Here is a 20,108-nt window from a genome sequence, read left to right on the forward strand (position 1 = left end):
CACCATCAGCCCATCTACCCATTTGCCACACCCAGACAGGTTTTGAGCACTTCCAGGGATGGGAACTCCACCACTGCCCTGAGCAGCTTGTTCCAGTGCCTGACCACCCTTTCCATGGAGGAATTTTCCTTTAAATCCTACCTAGACCTCTCCTGCTGCAACTCAAGGTCATTTCCTCTCATCCTGTCCCTTGTTCCCTGGGAACAGAGCCTGGCTTCACCCTCCTATGTGAAAGTTGCAGAATGTAAATATTTACAGTTGGACTTGATGATCCTAAGGGTTTTTCCAACCTAAATTATTCTCTATTTAGCTTGTGCTGGGATGTGCTATCATCACCTACACGATCCACTTCAGTTTTCCTGACAACTCAAACTACTTTTCCTTCCAAGCCCATCACTTTTACAAGGTTGTGAAACACTTGGAGCGATCCCTTCTCCCCCTGAATTCCTGCTGTGCCTTGTGTTTTTCCCAGACTATGAGCCCCAGACCATCTGTGAGCACCTGCAGTACCTGTTTGCTCTGCTGCAGAACAGCAAGCGGCGCTACATCGACCCCTCAGCCTTTGTCAAGGCGCTGGGGCTGGACACGGGGCAGCAGCAGGTGTGTGTGTGTGTGTGGGGGGATTCCTGGCACTTCCAGAAACTGGGAATCACCCCTGGGTGCTCACTGGGCAGCTCCCAGCTGGATCTGGCTGCAAACATGAAGGGGGAGGTGGGGCTGTGGGCCCCTGATAGAGTGCAGGGGGAAACAGGAGGGGACCAGGACAGCAGGAGTGCCCAGGGAAGAGCCCAAGGAGGGATGGGATGGGATGGGATGGGATGGGATGGGATGGGATGGGATGGGATGGGATGGGATGGGATGGGATGGGATGGGGCCAGGGAGGTGAGGAGTCCAAGGGGTGATGTGATGGGGACAAGGAGATCAGGAGGAGAACAGGGAGCAGTGTGGGATCAGGAGGGTCCCAAGGAGGAATGGGATGAGGACAGGGAGACAAGGAATAGCCCTGGGAGTGATGGGATTAGGACATGGAACAATGGGATGATGATGCAGAGATAAGGAGGAGCCCAGGGGCAGTGGGATGGAGACAGGGAGATCAGGAGGAGTCCAAGGAGGGATGTGATGGTGGACAGGGAGATCAGGAGGAGAACAGGGAGCAATGGGATGGAGAGAGAGAGATCAGAAGGGTCCCAAGGAGGAATGGGATGAGGACAGGGAGATGAGGAGTCCAAGGAGGGATGTGATGGGGACAGGGAGATCAGGAGGAGAACAGGGAGCAATGGGATCAGGAGGGTCCCAGGGAGGGATGGGATGAGGACAGGGAGATAGGAGGGACCCATGGAATGATAGGATGGGGCTAAAGAGCAATGGAATGAGGCCAGGGAGATCAGGAGGAGTCCAAGGAGTGAGGGAGTGAGAATGGGGAGCGATGGGATGGGGCCAGGAAGACAAGGAGGATAACAGGGAGCAATGGGATGGAGAGAGGGAGATGAGGAAGATCCCAAGGGAGGGATGAGGACAGGGAGATAGGAGGAACCCATGGAATGATGGGATGGGGCTAAGGAGCAATGGAATGAGGCCAAGGAGATGAGGAGGAGTTCATGGAGTGAGGGAGTGAGAATGGGGAGTGATGGGATGAGGACAGGGAGATGAGGAGTCCAGAGAGTGATGTGATGGGGACAGGGAGATCAGGAGGAGAGCAGGGAGCAATGGGATGGAGAGAGGGAGATCAGAAGGGTCCCAAAGAGGAATGGGGTGAGGACAGGGAGTTAGGAGGAACCCAGGAATGATGGGATGGGGCTAAGGAGCAATGGAATGTGGCCAAGGAGATGAGGAGGAGTCCAGAGAGTGAGAATGGGGAGTGATGGGATGAGGCCAAAGAGACGAGGAAGAGCCCTGGGAGTGATGGGATCAGGACCTGGAACAATGGGATGATGATGCAGAGATAAGGAGGGACCCAGGGGCAATGGGGTGGAGACAGGGAGATCAAGAGGAGCCCAGGGAGTGATAGGATCACAACATGAAACAATGGGATGAATACAGGGATACAAGGAGGAGCCCAGGGAGCAATGGAATGAGGCTAGCAAGTGCTAAGTGCAGATCAGGAGGAGCCAGGGGAGTGGTGGGATGAACCCAGGAGGGATGGGATGGGGCCAGAGCTGCAGTGAGGGTCCCAGTGAGCTCCATGGGCTGCTCCTCCTGGGGCTTGGGTGGTGAGAGGGCCTCCCAAGGGTGAGGAGATCCTCAGGGGGAGGTGGATCACAGGAGCCAGCCAGGATTCCAGGGCAGCATGTGGGAGCTGAGAGCTGCAGGGCCCTGTGGGGCTGCAGCTGGAGAGAGCCTGGGAGAGGGGCAGGGCTGGGAAATCCACTTGGAGAGGTAATGGGAGGTTTTGGAGCAAGAGCAGAGCACTGGCAAGTGTTCCTTGGGAGGGTCAGGAGAGGAAGGAAGCTGACCAGGGACACCAAAGGGCAGCTGAGTGAGGCCAAAACGTGTTTATTTGTGGAAGAACCAGGGCAGAAGAGAAAGGCCCTGAGCTGGGTGTGGGGAAGCTCAGGAGCATTGCTGGGATCACCCAAAGGACAGCTTCTCATTTTTGGGGTGTTTTTATTTCTCTTCTCAGCTCTGATCTGAGCAGGGACAGCTGCAAAGAGGAGGATCAAGGGGCTCGAAAGCTCCACAGGAGGGTTTTTATCCCTTCCAGAATCCTGGGAGGAGCAGGCCAGAAGTCAAAGCCCCCAGCAGGGCTGGCAGGGAGCCAGGGCAGCTCCTGCTGTGCTCCCACACCGAGGGCCTCACTCTCCTTTTGGCCAAATTCCTCTGTTTTCCTCAGTTCTCCTGCCTGTTCTTTATTTTCCATGCTGCTCACGGAGCCTCAGCTCAGCCTGTGTGGAGAGCTTGGGGTAATTAGCAGTGAATTAGTGACAGGGCTGGGATTGTGCTGTGGTGGATTGTTAATGAACTTGGTTTTCTCTTTCAGGATGCCCAGGAGTTTTCCAAGCTGTTCATGTCCCTGCTGGAAGATACTTTGTCCAAACAGAAAAACCCAGATGTCCGGAACATTGTGCAAAAGCAGTTCTGTGGAGAGTATGCCTATGTCACAGTGTAAGTAATAATTCTGGGAAGACCCTTTCTGTAAATATTTAAATTTTTAGAAGGATTTAGGAGGAGACTATCCCTCCTAGCAACAGGAGCAGGCAGTTAAGCTGCAGCAGAAACACTTTCTGGGAAATATTTACCTTTTCCTTTCCTGTTCCTGTGTGTGTGGTGTCGTTGTGACAGTTCTGCAGCTGCTTTTACTCCTTTAATGAGAATTCACCAACTAAACCTGCAAGTGAGTTAATGGAATGGCAGGTCCTGCAGCCAGAAAACAGCATCATGGGTGTTGTATTTTCATTCCTGTCTTCTCAGAGCTGGGAATTTCACCTTAAAAATAAAATATAACGGTACATGCAAGTTGTGACAGGTCCTGGTAGGTGCTGTTAAGTTGTTTAAACCTTCTCCTGGAGTTTTTATGGTGTGGAGGTGTGAATCTCCTTAGCCCTGACTTCACTTTTTCTCCTGGTTTTACACAAGGAATATTTTATTAAAGGCTTGGGAGCCTCAATGCATAAGCCCTGACCTGTCCTCAGATATATTTTTGTCTTCTTTCCCATCCCAGCTGCAACCAGTGTGGCAGAGAATCTAAACTGGTGTCTAAATTTTACGAGCTGGAGTTAAACATCCAAGGACACAAGCAGTTGACAGACTGTATAACAGAATTCCTCAAGGTATGAGCTCGTTGGGGTTGGAGTCCTGCTATTTTTAGCAAGGAATTTCAGTTCCTTCCTCCAATTCACAGCCTTCGAGGTCAGTGTTGGGGTGAAGCCACTGACTTGGCTCAGGGAGCTCCATCCAAGTGAAAATGTTTTTTCCTGCAGACCTAAAAAATGAGGATTGAGGCACAGAGCAAGGAATAACTCTGTGATAGCACATGCTCCTGTTATGGCTTTAAAAAGCACTTGAAAATTGCATTTTTAGTTAAAATACTTTGCCAGGAAAGTTAGGGGAAAGTCTCTGCCTGCTTTGTCACAGATAGCACTGGGAGAACGGCTGCTTTCCATGTTTTCTGTGTCAGTGCTCATCTGCATAGCAACAGGAGACATTCCCTGCTGAAAAATGTGCTCTCAGAAGTACCAGGGAGTGCTGGGAATAGCTGCAGGAACAGCTGCAAGTGCCCTCGATTCAGCTTGAAAATTTCTCTGGATATGAAATTCAGCTCTGGCACACTAAGGTGTGGATTCCACGCCAACTATTTAGGACAGAACTGACCTGAACCCCTTCCTTGAGCTCCTTGCTTGCTCTGGTGCACTCAGCAAACCAGTTGCTCTGCCTGGGAGGTCTGCTATGAAAAAAAAACTGGTTTGGGTGCACAGATTGAATTCCTGAATTGGAGAACTTGACATTTGTCTGCTCCTTCACACAGAGCAACCCTGTGACGTTTTTAGAGGGGTTGGAATTTTCCTGTGGCCTAACCCTGCCCTTGGATCTGCTTAGGCAGTGAGTGACTCCTGCAGGATGATTTTGGGTGGCTGAGCAGAGGGTTGTAGTTTCCAGGCTAAAATGTGGCTTTACATTAACTGGGTCCATGTGAACTCATAAAAGGGGTGATTTAATTATTTTCTTTGGTATAAACCAACTCAGCCAAGCAAGGAGCAAGAGTAAGAGATCTGAGAACTTGGAATGGGGCTTGATTCAGTCTAAACTTTGCCTTAAAGTGAGAGCAGCCTGCTGTGGCCATGCTGTAAAGTGCAGTCATTAGTGTGTCTTTAACTCAGAAAAATTCGGGCAGCAGCTGAGAAGAAACTTAAATAGTTAAAATAACTTTGGTGCTTCTCATTCTCCAGCTGTTGAGTAGCTCAATTGACTTTTCAGTGCTGACACGTTCTCAAGACCTTTCCCTCTGCCTCTCCACACTCAGGAGGAAAAATTAGAAGGGGACAATCGTTATTTTTGTGAGACTTGTCAGAGCAAGCAGAATGCCACGAGGAAGATCCGGCTGCTCAGCCTGCCCTGCACCCTCAACCTGCAGCTCATGCGCTTTGTGTTTGACAGGTGAGTGGGAACACCCTGGAAGCTCTTGGGGAAGTCACCACCCTGCTCTTCCTGCTTTAATTTGAGGTGTCTGAGCCTCTCAGGGTGGTGTTTTGGGATGGGAGCTGTTGTTGCTGTGCCCTGAGCCACAGCTTTGCCTCCACACAGACAAACTGGCCACAAGAAGAAGCTGAACACCTACATTGGCTTCTCAGAGCTGCTGGACATGGAGCCTTTCATGGAGCAAAAAAGTGAGTTTGGGGCAGTTTTTTGTTATCTTTGCCCATTGCCTCTTGACAGATCTCTAATTCTATTTAGAAGGAAATTCCCTGTGAGGGTGATGATGCACAGGGTGCCCAGAGAAGCTGTGGCTGCCCCTGGATCCCTGCAAGTGTCCAAGGCCAGGCTGGGCAGGGCTGGGAGCAGCCTGGGATAGTGGAAAATATCCCTGCCCATGGCAGAGAGGTGGAGCAAGATGAGCTTTAAAATCCCTTCCAATCCCAACCATTCTGGGATTCTGTGATTCCTCTGAATTTTGATGGAATTCCTCTCGAATTTTTGCTTAAATTCCTCTCGAATTTTGATTGAATTCCTCTCCAATTTTGATTGAATTCCTCTCCAATTTTGATTCAAAATTCTGTCCAGACTTGTTTGAAGCCCGTATTTCAAACAACATCCCTGTTATTGAACCACAACCTCTTAGCAATGTCCTGAAGCGCTGTGAGTTCAAGTGCAGGCTTTGCTGCCTGGTGAAAACAGGAGGTTTTAGGGCAGGAAGGATGAATTGTGTTGGCTGCAGAGCTGTGTGTAAGTGCTGCCTGCCTTGCAGACGGGGTGTACGTGTACGAGCTGAGCGCTGTGCTCATACACCGTGGAGTAAGCGCCTACTCCGGGCACTACATCGCCCACGTGAAGGACCCACAGACAGGAGAGTGGTACAAGTTCAACGATGAAGACATTGAGAAGATGGAGGGGAAGAAACTCCAGCTGGGAATTGAGGAAGATTTAGGTAAAACCTTTCAGTTGTGAGTGCCTTTTTAAAGTAACTCTCTACCACAAGCACTGGCGTCCTGCTCCTCCTAACAGCAATCCTGGTGATTACAGCCAGATTTGCTTGTTTCAGCCCCGTGTGAGTGTTTACACCTCGTGATCAGCTGCTCTAGTATTTTTCTGGCTGCCACATGGCAGATAAAATGCTGATAACACGGGCAGAGGGTTCCTATCAGGGAGCAACAGGCGGCTGCCATTTCCTTGGAACAGATAAGGAGAATGCTTTCAGTTTTCCTTAACACATTATGGTTCTGTTTCCACTGAGGTGTTTTACTTGGAGGCAGTAAAAAAGGTTTTTGATCCAAATAACAACTTGGAAGCTAAAACTGCCTTTTTACTCTGAGCTTTTTCCTTGGTTCTTTTCTGTTTTACTGGCTCATTGTGTGCTGCCCATATCACTGTGTTCCTGGATTGGAGAATTTCTTGGAGATTTCTTGGAAAGCTTGGGCTGAGGATGTGAATTTCTTACTCTGCAGTCAATAAATAAGAACAGCTCGTTTTGGAGTTGAAATGGTTTTGTAGTGGCTCAGTGTTCTCTAGTGCAGGTGCTCACAGCGGGGAAAGCCAGGGAAATGATGAAGAAATTCACTTGCAGTGCAAGCAATCCATTCCCAGGAATTGTTACCTACCAGGATGCTTTGCTGTGGTTAGAATTTATGGAATGTTGTTTTTCTTTAAGAGAAAAAAAAAATCTGCAGATTTAAGTGCTCTCTTAAGCCTTCTCCCATTTCCTTGTTCTCACCTCCACGATGCTTCTTGAGGTGCTGGAATGTGTCCAGAGATGGACAGTGGAGCTGAGGAGGGGTCTGCAGCACAAGGAAAAGAGTCTGGAGAACTTCTGAGGAGCAGCTGGGGGAGCTGGGAAGGGGCTCAGCCTGGAGGAAAGGGGGATCAGGGGGGACCTTGTGGCTCTGCACAGCTCCTGACAGGAGGGGACAGCCCAGGGGTTGGGCTCTGCTCCAGGGAACAGGGACAGGAGGAGAGGGAACAGCCTCAGGCTGTGCCAGGGGAGATTTAGGTTGGACATTGGGAAAAATCCTTCATGGAAGATGCAGTCAGGCATTGGAGGAGGCAGGGCAGTGGTAGAGTCACAATTCCTGGAGGTGCTCAGGAAGTGTGTGACCATGGCACCTGGGGACAGGGTTAGTGGTGAGCCTGGCACTGCTGGGTTAATGGTTGGCTTTGATCATCTTGGAGGGCTTTTCCAGCCTTAGTGAGTCCCTGATCCTGCCTGTGCCACCACTCTGTCCCGTTCCTCTTGGAATGAGGACATTCCTTCCTCTGCTCAGAGCTGGCCCAGGCTGGAGCTGGCTGGACATCTAGTGGTGCACAGGGAAACTGAGCCCTGAACAGCACCAGGGCAGCTCAGCCTTTGTTTTTACCCTCCCCACTCACCCAGTGCAACAAATGAGATGCAAGTAAACTGCTGTGCCCTCAATTTTATAAAGTTTCATGACCTCAGTTTTATTAAGGTTCATGCTTAACTGTAAATGTTCTTATTTCTCGTATTTCAATTCATGGCTGTTTAGAAAATAGAAGTAAAGTGTGTTTAGGAGCCTCTTTAAGCTTGGAGCTCAATATTTGTATCAAGTTTTGATGTAATTTGCCTGTTCTAGGCAAAACTGAGGCTTTTCTTTGTTACAAATACATGTAACAGCAGGAGAAGGTCAGTAACATAAACTGAAGGACTGTAGGGGGGAGAGTCTTGGCCATGCAGATGGGAACAATTTTGAAAATTCTTGGATAAAATGCAAATAAAGAGTCTGGGAAGTCCCCTAGATGGTGTTGGGGGAAAGGCACATGATTTTTTTCAGAATTTGGGGGAAAGAAACTTAATAATTCAATGGCCCACTTAGAGTTCAATTTATGGAATGTTGTCCCTTTAATTTATTTCTTTCTTTTGAATGGTTTGATTTTTGAAGCTGCAGCTGTAGATAAGTGTTTTCCTTGCCTCAGAATCCATCTGGAAAGAGCAGCTCTTGCAACACAACTTTACATCCCCCAGCAGCTGCTCAAAAACAACCCTTTCCACAGCTCTTGGCTTCCTAAAAGCTTTGCTGTGTTTTTTTTCATATCCACCATCACCTGTAAATACCATTTTCTTCCCTGAGGATTTGACTCTTTTCTTTGGAGTCAGGACAGCAGAACAAGAGGCAAAAGGGAGAAAGGATGTTTTTCCAAGAGTGGCTTTTGGCTCAGAGAAGTTCCACTGGGGAGAGAAGAAAGGCTCTTGAGAAGGGAGGTTCAGAACAGGCTCCTAAATTTAGTCCCTTTGATTTACCCAGAAAGGCTGGAGAGATTTGGGGCTTTCTTTGGGATACAATTTAGAGCCGTGCCAAGCCCAGTGCTTGGCACAGAGCAACTGGCTGGGTGGCACACTCATGCCGTTAATGGAGGGCCAGGGAAGGAGCTGGTGTGTTGCTGAGGCTGTGCCTTTTGTTCCCACAGCGGAGCCATCGAAATCCCAGACCCGCAAGCCCAAGTGCGGGAAGGGCACGCACTGCTCCCGCAACGCCTACATGCTGGTGTACAGGCTGCAGGCCCGGGAGAAATCCCTCACTGTGCAGGTGCCAGGTGAGTACTGGGGTGCTGCTCAGCCATCCCTCACTGTGCAGGTGCCAGGTGAGTCCTGGGGTGCTGCTGCTCCATCCCTCACTGTGCAGGTGCCAGGTGAGTCCTGGGGTGCTGCTGCTCCATCCCTCACTGTGCAGGTGCCAGGTGAGTCCTGGGGTGCTGCTCAGCCATCCCTCACTGTGCAGGTGCCAGGTGAGTACTGGGGTGCTGCTGCTCCATCCCTCACTGTGCAGGTGCCAGGTGAGTCCTGGGGTGCTGCTGCTCCATCCCTCACTGTACGGGGGCCAGGTGAGTCCTGGGGTGCTGCTCTTCCACCCCTCACAGTCCAGGTGAGTCCCTGGGGTCCTCCTCTTCCATCTCTCACTATCCAGGTGAGTCCTGGGGTGCTGCTTGTCCATCCCTCACTGTCCATGTGAGTCCCTGGGATCCTGCTCTTCCACCTCTCACTGTGCAGGTGCCAGGTGAGTCCTGGGGTCCTGCTCAGCCATCCCTCGCTGTTAGGTGAGTCCCTGGGGTCCTGCTCATCCATCCCTCACTGTCCAGGTGAGTCCTTGGGGTCCTGTTCAGCCATCTCTCGCTGTCCAGGTTCCACCTGAGTCCCTGGGATCCACAGGGTCCACCCCTCACAGTCCAGGTGCCAGGTGAGTCCTAGGGTCCTGCTCGGACATCCCTCACTGTGCAGGTGAGTCCTGGGGTGCTGCTCTTCCATCCCTCACTGTCCAGGTGCCAGGTGAGTCCCCCAGGGGTCCTGCTCTTCTGTCCCTCAATGTCCAGGTGAGTCCCTGGGGTCCTGCTCGTCCATCCTTCACTGTCCAGGTGAGTCCTGGGGTCCTGCTCTTCCATCCCTCACTGTCCAGGTGAGTCCTGGGGTCCTGCTCTTCCATCCCTCACTGTCCAGGTGAGTCCTGGGGTCCTGCTCTTCCATCCCTCACTGTCCAGGTGAGTCCTGGGGTCTTGTTTGTCCATCCCTCACTGTCCAGGTGAGTCCTGGGGTCCTGCTTGTCTTCCTGACAAGGACCCCAAGTCCTGAGGTCTTCCATCCCTCACTGTCCAGGTGCCAGGTGAGTCCCTGCAATGCTCTAGGTGGACAAAATTTTGCTTGAAGACCCCTTTAGAGCTAGGAAGTTCCTGGAGCCCCTCTGCTGTGGTTCCAGGCTGGAGAAGGCCCCAGGGAGATCTCAGAGCCCTTTCCAGTGCCTAAAGGGGCTCCAGGAGAGCTGGAGAGGGAACTGGGACAGGAGATGGAGTGCCAGGACAAGAGGGAATGGCTTCCCACTGCCAGAGAGCAGGGTCAGATGGGATATTGGGAAGGAATTCCTGGCTCTGGAGGTGGACAGGCCCTGGCACAGGGTGCCCAGAGAAGCTGTGGCTGCCCCTGGATCCCTGCAAGTGTCCAAGGCCAGGTTGGATGAGGCTTGAAACAACTGGGGATAGTGGAAGGTGTCCCTGGGTGAAAAAAAAAAATGATCTTCAAGGTCCCTCCCAACCCACTCCAGGATTCCATGATTTTTCACTGTTTGCCATGAGCCCCAAAGGTGTTGTCAGCACCCTGAGTGAAACCCCTGGATTTTCCAAGCACTTAATTAACATTAAACTGCCAATCCCTCCCATGTGCCCACTCAGACATTGCTTTGTTACCCAGCTGGTCAAGCTGGGAAGGGGTCAGGAGGAGATCGTCCCTCTGGGATTCACCATCCTGCCTTGATCCCAGAGGAGCAGGAGAGCAGTGTGGTTAAATGTCATCAGCAAGGCACGAGGAGGTGAATAATCCTGACAGATGTCAGGTTCCCTCTGTGACTGCTTCAGCTTTGCCACATCAGGAATAAATGACATGAAAATAAAGAGGCTCTGAGCCCCCAGTGGGAATTTGGGCCAAGTGCCTTCGTGTTGTGCTGTGGAATTATGGGGGTGCCAGAGCTCCCTGTGGGCTTTGCCCTGTGGGTTTCATGTTTCCTGTTAGGCTGCTCCTTGATTAGAAATACTAATTAGGCCCCTGGTGCTGAGGTGTGTTCCCCCTTCCCTCATTTTCTGTGGAGTGGGGACAGCAGAGGTGGCAGGTCCCTTTGGGTCTCTGCAGAGGGGGTAAATCATACACCTAATTCCCCTCTAATAACACCCCAAACCTTTCCCAGGCCCCCCCGTTTAAAACACACCCTCCAAGACATAAAACTTCAGGAATTAGCACTAATTCCTGCCTGGATCTGTATTTTCAGCCTGTTTCCTGAGCTTTCTTGCTCTCCCTTTCCTCCTACCCCTCTGCCCAAAACAATAACTCAACAAAAACCTCCCCACCCAGCTCCAAATTCCTGCACAGCCTCGCGGTTGCCTTTGTTTCCCGTGGAATCCTGCCAGGGAACAGGGAGTGAAGGGCAGCAGTCGAGCTCTGTGGTTGTGGGGAGGTTTCATGGAACTGTAAATTTGAGGCATTTTGCTTTGATGCTGTTAAAAAGCTGCTTTTCCGGGACAGTGGAGAGACGTAACTTTGGCTCTGATCTCAAGGAGGTCAAGCTGGTTAGTTTGTAATATTGGATATTCTCCCAAGGTGGATATTTTGGTCAAGAATTAACCTTTTTGCAGCTATTTTAGCTCTTCAGAATAATTCTAAATAGGAAAAGGCTTCAGATAAGCAGAGCTTCCCTCACTGCTCCCTCACACCAGCCCTCTGAGGGAAGTGGTTTATCTTCTTTTTTCCTTGCTGAGGTTTGGTTTGTTTGGGGTTTTTCCATCAGTGGCAGCAAAAATCCCCATTCCCTTCACCTTTCTGTTGATCTGCCCTGGCTAATCTCTCATCTCCTGAGGGCTCTTTGCCCTTGGGTTTGCAGCATGCTGGATTGCAGGTTGTGACAGGCTTTGGGTGTATGCAGAGGGTGAAAATTTGTTTCCCTCTCAGAATGATGAGGAAGGACAGAGGAGCTGCACCTTAACATTGCAACCAACCCCAAGTAAATTATTTTCTTGGGTGCAAAACTTTGCTTTTAATAATTTGCAACCTTCAGTATCAGAGAGGGCAACATCCACGTGCTTGGCTTGGGGAAAGACCTCGCCCAGCAAGGCTGCGGGAGGGAATTTTTAGGTTTGTTGTCCCCAGATAACCCATGGTAATTAACATAGCTGGCATTTTCCCTTCAATTCCTGTTTTTCTTGGTTTTTTTTTCTTTCCCAGCTTTTCTGCAGGAGCTGGTAGAGCGGGATAACTGCAAGTTTGAGGAGTGGTGCAACGAAATGGCCGAGATGCGCAAACAGAGCGTGGCCAGAGGCAAGATCAAGCACGAGGAGGTGAAGGAGCTCTACCAAAGGTTACCCGCCGAAGCTGGTCTGTAAGACATTGTGGAGTATTGCTGTAGTAGAGCTGTTAAGCTTAGCAATGATTTGTGATTAACTCCCAACTCCTGTGGCCTTGCTGGAAGGCGTTCCCGCAGCCTTCTGCAAGGGGAGAGCTTCATGCATGCTTACATTTGTTTTCCTTTGCTTCTTTTCCTGCCTTAACCTATTTTTCTCCTTTCTTTGCTCATTCTCATGGCCTCTGGCATCGCTAATTCCCCTCCTGCTCCTTCCCCATCCGTCAGCCTCATGCTTTGTGACTCTTTTCTTCTGCCTGGTGAGCAGCTCAGCTCGTTAGGATCATCGAGGCGGAATAACTGCCTGCTCCCAAATTGCCAGCTCACAGCAGGTTTGGGAGCTGGTGAGCCCAATTCATCAGCAGGTAACAGGCTGAGAGAATGCCTGACCTCCAGCAGAAAATTACTGGATCCATCCCTGCCAGTGCTTCCCTGCTCCATGTCTCAGTTTTGTAGGGAGACTGGGGTTAAGCTTTTTCTCTTCTCCTTGTGTCTTGTTGCCTCAGCACACTGAGTTTTATTTCCCACTTTGTTTTTCTCACCCATCTCCCACAAAACTTGTTCTATCTATCCAGCCCTGAGAATTTGTCATCACTATATACCTCTCCTAAAAACTGCAGAATAATTACTATTGAAGACTTAAAAGTGGGTTTAATTGTGTGGCCTGTAAGAGAATTCACTGTTCAGCTTTTATTATTGGATGCTCAGAGTCCACCATGAGATTGGAGTAGCCCAGCAGCAACTCCTGTTCCTGTAAGCATCTGCCTCTCCAGTTTGGGAATGCAGGTGTCAGGAAGGTGTCACAGCTCCTTGTGAGCCCGAGCAGCACTCAGATGTCACTGTGAGATCAGAGTTGTGCTGGAGGGATGAACCTGCCCTGAGTCACCCGTGAAAAGGAGCAGCAGCACAGTTCCCGTGTGCTTTTCCTCAGCAGGAACAAAAGAGTTTGCTCTCGGCAGTTCTGATGTGACAGAGGAATAAATCTCAAAAAAAAATGATTTTTACAAGTGCAGGTGAAGCTCTTCTGCCCCAATTTGGAGATGACAAGACCTGAAACTTTGCCCTGAGGCACCCTCTGCCTGCTGCTGGCACGTCATGGGCACAGCACTTCCAGCACAGCTGGAGGCAGCGTCATTCCAGCACTGCTCCGGGTCCTATGTCTGTGGAGCTTGGGGCTGTCTCTGCAGCTGTGCAGACACGTTTTCTGCCAGCTTGGTGGAGCCTGCCCCAGAAAACCCTCCTTTCTGGGGGAGGCAGTTTCATCCCAAACTAGCAAACCGGTTCTGACAGCGACGCAATTCTCTGGAGGTCACGGCTGCGGCGGGCATTGCGTAAGATGAAAACACCGTGCATTGAGGCTGTAGAGGAAAAGAGGCTTCACAAAGCTCCAGTGCAAGCTGCAGACACAGTGTTTTCCTGCCTTCTGTATTTTCCTCTTGCTTCTCTGTTGCTCCCTCCTAGGAAATATAAAGGATTTTTGCTCAGTTATAAATGTCACCGACGGGTGCATTTCCCCATGGTTTCAGAGCTGCCTTCATGGCAGCACAGAATGGGTTTGAAATCTTCCTAATTTCTTCCCAAATTCCCAGTCATCCACTGAAGAGTTAAGTAGTGATACTGTGCCTCAGTATTGAGATACAGGGGTTTCACCCCAACCTGCTCATACAAGCACTGACCTGCTCCTGAACCTCGGCTTTGTATTTCTTTTTCATCAAACAAGGGCAAACCTGCTGCACTGCTTCAGCAAAAAACCTAAGCAAGTTTCCATTTGCACTGTAAATTTTAGAATTTTCTCACCTAAAATTTTAAGAGACACTGAAAATTTGTATGCTGAAAAGACAGGGGGAATACTGATTTCGTCTCTGCTGTTGTTGCCTTTAATTTTCAAATTACCCCAGTGAACTGTCTCTGTTGTAGAAAAAGCCTGGAAAGTATGATCATGATTTAAATATTATATCAGTCCCTTGATGGATGATAGGAAAACCTTCCCCTTTCCTCAACTGCTCTCCAGTAATCCCCAAAAGGTTTGAAAGCACTCCCATTCCTCCTTGGAGGTGTTGCATATTGATTGCTGAATCCAAAATGATCTGCACATCTCAATCTCACGAAGCTCCTGTCTTCCAAGTCTGTGACACTGAGATCAGAATGGGGTGGGAGTAGCTAGATCAGACCTTTGAAAACTTGTACCTCAGAGATTTAATCCACAGTGATTGCCTGTTAATTTTTAAGAGTAATTATAAAATACCACCTGGTGTTGGAGCTGACATGTGTGGTCTTGTTTCTCTTTGTGTTTTCTCCCCTCCCAGGTTCTCCTTACGACTTCATCTCTCTGGAATGGCTGCAGAAGTGGCTGGATGAGTCCACTCCTCCCAAACCTATTGATAACACAGCCTGCCTGTGCTCCCATGGCAAACTGCATCCTGATAAGATATCCCTGATGAAGAGGATATCAGAATATGTGGCTGATTTCTTCTACCGCCGATATGGAGGAGGGCCCCGGCTCAACGGTAACATCTCCTCCCAGTCACCTCCTGCCTTGTGGTCTGGAGCCTTGTTCTGCTCCCAGCCCTGTTTTGAGCCATCCTTCATCATCCTAACTTTATTTCAGTGCATGGCTTTAGTGCTGCCTTATTTCCAGGGGATTTTTTTAATGCCACGTAATTCTGTTACCATTTCCCAAACCTATTTAGGGTGATCACAGGGTCTGCTTTGGGCCTGGGCTGTTCCTGGAGGAATTGCTGTGGAGGAATGGGGCACTTGGCTTAGGAAACATAATACTTGGAAGATTTGAAGGCGATTCTAGAAAATAAAACTTGCACATGCAACACTCCAAACTCTTGACAATTATTTTCTGAGCACCCACAGCTCCTGTGTGTGGGCTGGGTTTTACGAAATATTAGGCCAAAAATATCCCTTCCTGTCTGTCACCTCATCCAAGGAAGCACTTACCTGTTAGCCTGCTCCTGCATCTACCACCCGTTCTGCATTTCAGGGTCAGCCCAGCCCCTCCAGGCTTTGGACATCCCCTCATCAAGCCCCAGGTTTCATTCCTTTTAGGAAGTTGCTCTGTAACTCCCACTGAGACCAAATTAGCTCAGCTCCTGCTGGGAGCTTGTAGGGAAGAAACTGCTTGTGACGCAGGCAGCCTTTGTGGGGAAAAACAGGGCAAGGTTTATTAGTCAAGTGGAAGGATTGCCTGAAGGGTTGTGCGTTGAGTATGGCTGGCAGGGAGGGAGGGATGGATAAAAGGATGGATGGACATGCTGCTTCACTTCTCCTCTTGCTCCAGGATGCAAATCTAAACCCACACCCAGCTAAAGGATTTCCACTCCCTTGGTCCTCCAGCCTTGCAGGAGGGTGGATTTTCTGGGTTGAGCTGTCAAAAGTGCCACAATGCAGATGTTTGTTTGTTTTCCTGGCATTTCCTGCCTCCTGTGGCTGGGTGCTGGGCTGCCCTGGCTCCCTGTGACTGCAGGAGCTGGGAGAGCAGATCTGTGAAGCAGCGGAACAGATCACAGCTCATTTGAAGTATTTTATGCTTCTTTAAGCTTCAAACGTGGCCTGATCGGGCTGTAACCCCCAGGATTTCCTCATTTACACATGAAATCACCCATCCTCAGGCAGGATAGTTGGTACACACCTATCTGAGGGCCTTCAAACCAGCAGGAAACGACCTGTGCAATAAACCATGCAATTAATAATGTAAAAACCTGTTTTTCTTTTCCCTCCCACCCAGTCAAAGCACTTTGCAAGGACTGTGTGGTGGAAAGGTGTCGAATCCTGAGGCTGAAGAACCAGCTGAACGAGGACTACAAAACAGTCACCAACCTGCTGAAGATGACAGTCAAAGGGTATGGAAGTCCCAATCATGCTTTTTAGAAGTGTTTAAACAGCTTTTTCCTAAAAAATTTCCCTGTTTGGGCTCTGAAGAAGGGAGCTGTGGTTTTGGGGTGCCACACATTTGCTTGTCTCCCTGCAGGACCGATGGGTTTTGGGTTGGAAAAGCCTCCTTGAGGAGCTGGCGTCAGCTGGCTCTGGAGCAATTAAATGAGCAAGATGAAGATGCAGAGCACAGTAATGGAAAAATGAATGGAAATGCACAAAACAAAGGTATTTACTCCTGATTTCCTCCTAATTTCTGCTGCTGTAGAGAGCTACCAGCTCTGCCTTATCCCTGCTAACAAAAAACACGTCAGAGGTTTCTGTAGCTGTTTTGTTCCCCTTGTATGAGTAGGGGGGAAATGATAATAAATAAAAAAAAGGCCTTCATTTAAGGAGCTTTTTCTTTGCTAATCTTGAAAACTGCGGGGTGATCTTCATGCTGGAGAGGGAGATGAGGTGATAAGTGGTTTTACAAAGCTGTGTGAAATTACCACCCCAGACACATGATCTTTTTATCCACTTTTCTCTTGAATGAGAGAGCACGGGGAAGGAAGAAACGTGAAAATTACCTTGGGGAAGGGATGATGATGTTTATTGTGAAGGTTGAGGGATAAAACAGCACAGCTGATGCAGCAGCACTGGGAAAACACAGCCTGGGATCAAAAATCATGAAGTGCACTCCATTCTGTGCCCATATCATGAGAGTAGATGGAGGTTTTATTTGCCTTCTGCTCTTTAAATGGTTGAAAATCGTATTTTCTTGAGCTCCTTTGAACTGGGTAAGAAGCTTGTTGGAATGGAAGTGGGAATGATGGCTCAGGGCATTGATCTTGGACTGGAGGGCACCTCAGCCCCCCTGATAAGGAGCACTCATGGAGAAAAGGGCATTTCTGAGTTCCCACTCATCCTTCCTCGGGGTGACTTCGATTCACAACAGGTTGCAACTCCCAGTAGTGCATTTGAATTACTCACAAGCCAAGTTGCTCATTAGGCAGCTCGTTAGAGGCTCTTGCTGACACGTCATTGTCTCGATGATGCTCCATTCAGTGGCCAACGCTTGACTTTAACTAATTTAGAGACTGATGTAGGGCTTGTCAGCCCCCTGGCAGGCTCCCCCTCAGTTTGTCAGGCAGCATCTGGTTTAGATCAGGAATTTTGCCAGGAATTCTGCTCCTTTTGCTCTTACCTATGCTCCTGTTTAGGTTAAACTCGGAGATGTCTGGGAGCAGGGAACCCCTGCGGTGTTCCAGCCCTAACAAATGCATCCTTTGTAATCTCACAAAGGCCTGGCTTGTGCTCCGTGCACTTCAAAGCCCTCCTACGTGACCTGGGGGCTGTAATCCCGCCTGCCCACAGGCCAAGACATCGGAGAATAACAAATTTCCTTCCAAATTTTCCCTTGGGTGAGGGGGTTTGCTGTAATTTGAAAGGCAACCGTGCTCCTTTCCCTGTAAGAATTCTTTTCCTTGGGAGAGCAGCTCTGTGCAATCCTCTTGTATTCTTATTTTTTTTAATTAGATGAATCAAATGAAGAGAAGAGGGAGGAGGAAGAGGAGTTAAATTTTAATGAAGACATCGTTTGCCCTCATGGTGAGTCTCTCCGGGGGATGGAGCTGAATATCCCCGTTGTTGCCCACTGCTGCCCACATTGACCTTGTAGCCTTTGCTCCAGCTCTGGCCAGCTTGAGGAATCACTGCCCAAGAGTGCTTAATTCTCATTTTCCTGGTGTTTCTTGCCTCAAAAGTTTTCCTTGCAGGCAGACTCTGTAAGGACTCAGCCAAGCAGAGCTGTCAGATGCTGAGTTCCCATCCTTGCATGGGCAGCACCAAAGCTCTGCTGCAGCCATTTGGAAGCTCTAAAAACAGTAAGAGAAGAAGAGGTGATGTAAATCAGTGCAGGTGGGAGCTGAGAGTATCTGTTTAACATCCTGGTTTACATTAAATCGGGAGCACTCACCCAGCACCTGGGCCAGGACCACTCCTGGATATCGATTTCCCAACCTGCTGTGCTTTGGTGTTTGTTTACAGAAGGTTTTGACCTCCTGTAAGTTGTTTTGAAAGTGATGCCTCATTAGCTGCATCCTTGGCTACCCTGTTGTTTTAATCTCACTTTATTCCCAGCCATAAAACCCAGCTTTACTTAAACTCCTGTTTGCAGGCATCAGTTTGTGGGGAGGCTCCATCTTACCTCAGACTGAAGGAAAAATGGCATAAATTAGCCACACATCTCCTGTCATCAGAGGTAGTCAAGAACCTGGAGTAAGGCTTGAGAAATCTCATTTTCAAGCAGAGTGCTTGAGCACTTTGTCACGATTTTAGCTGTTACTCAGTGCCTTGAACGCTGCATTTCCCTTTGCCTCGGGGCTGCTGCTGTTCAATAAAAGCATGGAGCGTGGGGATGGAACATTTAGGGAGCCAGACACGATAAAAAAATAGGCCAACAGGCCTTTGGAAAATGTATGGTGTTAAATTGCTGGTTGATCTGTGACTTGGGGTCATAGCAGAATAAATAATACTAAATAAGGGGGCTGCTGGCAGGGCAGGATTTGTTGTCTTGAGTTAACCTCTGATTACTCATGGAAAACAAGCTTTCCACCTTGAAAAACTCCCTCTGCAGTGGATCAGCAAATCTCTAGTCTTGTTCCTACGGCCTTAATTTTGTGGTGGAGGAGGTTCCTGCCTCCATGGAGGCTTTGGAAAAGGCTGTGCTGGATCTGGGAGGGCTGGCTGGCCTCCAAGAATGCCACCCGGGCGTTCCCTTCACAGCTCCCTCTGCATCCCTGCTGCAATGCCTCGCTCTCCAGTAGCTGCCTGATCCCAGGGAATTTTTTCCAGATACCAAGTTAAGCCTTCTTTGATGTCAGTGCCCAAAACATGTCCCTGTGGGATGGTGGGAGTGGGAAGCAGGGTCAGCAGTGGTTGAGTTCATCTTCCAGATGGCAAAACACTTGTGCCCTGCAGACCCAGAGCTGATTTTTCCACCTCTTTCACTCACCATATTAATCTGTTTCCATTAATCATGTGGTGTCAAGGCTCTTATTTGTACAAGCTCCTTTCTTTGCCCATCCTTGCTGGCTCTGGGCAGCATCCTGGGCCAGCCTCTGGAGCCATTTGGCGTCGTTGGATGAAGCTCAAGTGGCCAAGTGCTGCACAGAGGCCTGACCTTTGTTTATTAGAGGAAAAGCAGGAGGAGAGCATTGCTATTTTCTCCTCCTCAGGGCTGGCCAAATTCCAGGCAAGGCTGGAGGGAGTCGTGGGCCTGAGGAGCTGCTTGTCATGTTAAAGAGCTGCCTGAGGGTGGGGAGGAAGGAGTTCCTCTCCTGTCTCTGCAGCTCTCCAGGCTATAGAAAAGCAGATAATAAGGGATTGTGCCCTTTGGACAGCACAGTTGCTGTTTTCCTTCCCTCTTCATTGATATTCCCAAATCCTCTTCACATCCCGGTGTCGCAATGGCTGCTCCCCGTGTTCCTCCCTGCACAGAGACTTCCCAGCTGCTGTCTCCAAGGGAGATGAGCTTGTGTTTTTTCCCCTTGGCCATCAGCAGCCCTGTGAGTGGGCAGCTGGTCAGATCCCAGAGCCTTCTCCCGTTTTTCCAAGCCTTGTTTATCCGGCCAGCACGTGTCGTCCTTGTGCACGTGGTGTCCCAGTGCCTGAGTGTGCCTTCTGCTCCCACCCCTGAGACTGCAGGCACAAATGGCTCCTGGAAATCCTTCTTGGGCTCTTGGAGCTGCCTGAGCAACAGGAAAGATAATCCTGATATCAGGATGGATAAATAAGTGTTCTGTGGGGGGTAGCTGGTAAATCTTGCTTGGTATCCTCACATCCGTTTATTCCCTAGAGCAGATTTAGGGTGCAAAATCTTCCCTTTTTGGGAATGTGCTTGGATAGGGCACATGGAACTGTGTTGAGGTTCTGCAGTGGCAGTTTGGGGTTTTCAAGGATGTGGAAGGCACCTGGTTTCATGGAACTCAGAGTTATTATCCTGGGGATCAGCAATGGTGTCACCATGAGGATGTAGCTGTGGATAGCCAGGATCAGAAAACAGAAACCCTTTGCCTTTTCCCCACATCCCTCCTTGTGTTTGATCAGCTGCTTAGGCCATGGTCTTGGAAATCTAGAGAGCATTTTTGTAAATTAAAGTCATATTATTATTTTTTTTTTTTATTCTCTGTCTAAAGGAAGCAAGGAAGGAGT

General features: G+C 49.4%; 1 protein-coding gene across 3 annotated transcripts in view; it reads left to right on the forward strand.

The window, feature by feature from the left end:
* USP48 (ubiquitin specific peptidase 48) overlaps positions 1-20,108 on the forward strand; it is a 34,080-nt gene that overhangs the window by 2,396 nt on the left and 11,576 nt on the right. For 2 of the 3 annotated variants that reach the window (XM_059487697.1, XM_059487698.1), the window contains exons 4-15: positions 473-600; positions 2,978-3,102; positions 3,659-3,767; positions 4,958-5,091; positions 5,239-5,321; positions 5,900-6,079; positions 8,569-8,694; positions 11,858-12,007; positions 14,339-14,539; positions 15,769-15,883; positions 16,012-16,142; positions 17,433-17,504. In XM_059487697.1, coding sequence (XP_059343680.1) covers positions 473-600; positions 2,978-3,102; positions 3,659-3,767; positions 4,958-5,091; positions 5,239-5,321; positions 5,900-6,079; positions 8,569-8,694; positions 11,858-12,007; positions 14,339-14,539; positions 15,769-15,883; positions 16,012-16,142; positions 17,433-17,504 — 1,554 coding nt within the window. Of the gene's footprint in view, positions 1-472; positions 601-2,802; positions 2,901-2,977; positions 3,103-3,658; positions 3,768-4,957; positions 5,092-5,238; positions 5,322-5,899; positions 6,080-8,568; positions 8,695-11,857; positions 12,008-14,338; positions 14,540-15,768; positions 15,884-16,011; positions 16,143-17,432; positions 17,505-20,108 lie in introns of those variants that run through there. The other variant, XM_059487699.1, reaches the window with a different exon arrangement.

This window comes from Ammospiza nelsoni, chromosome 22, assembly GCF_027579445.1.
Source record: "Ammospiza nelsoni isolate bAmmNel1 chromosome 22, bAmmNel1.pri, whole genome shotgun sequence".
Taxonomy (NCBI): Eukaryota; Metazoa; Chordata; class Aves; order Passeriformes; family Passerellidae; genus Ammospiza; species Ammospiza nelsoni.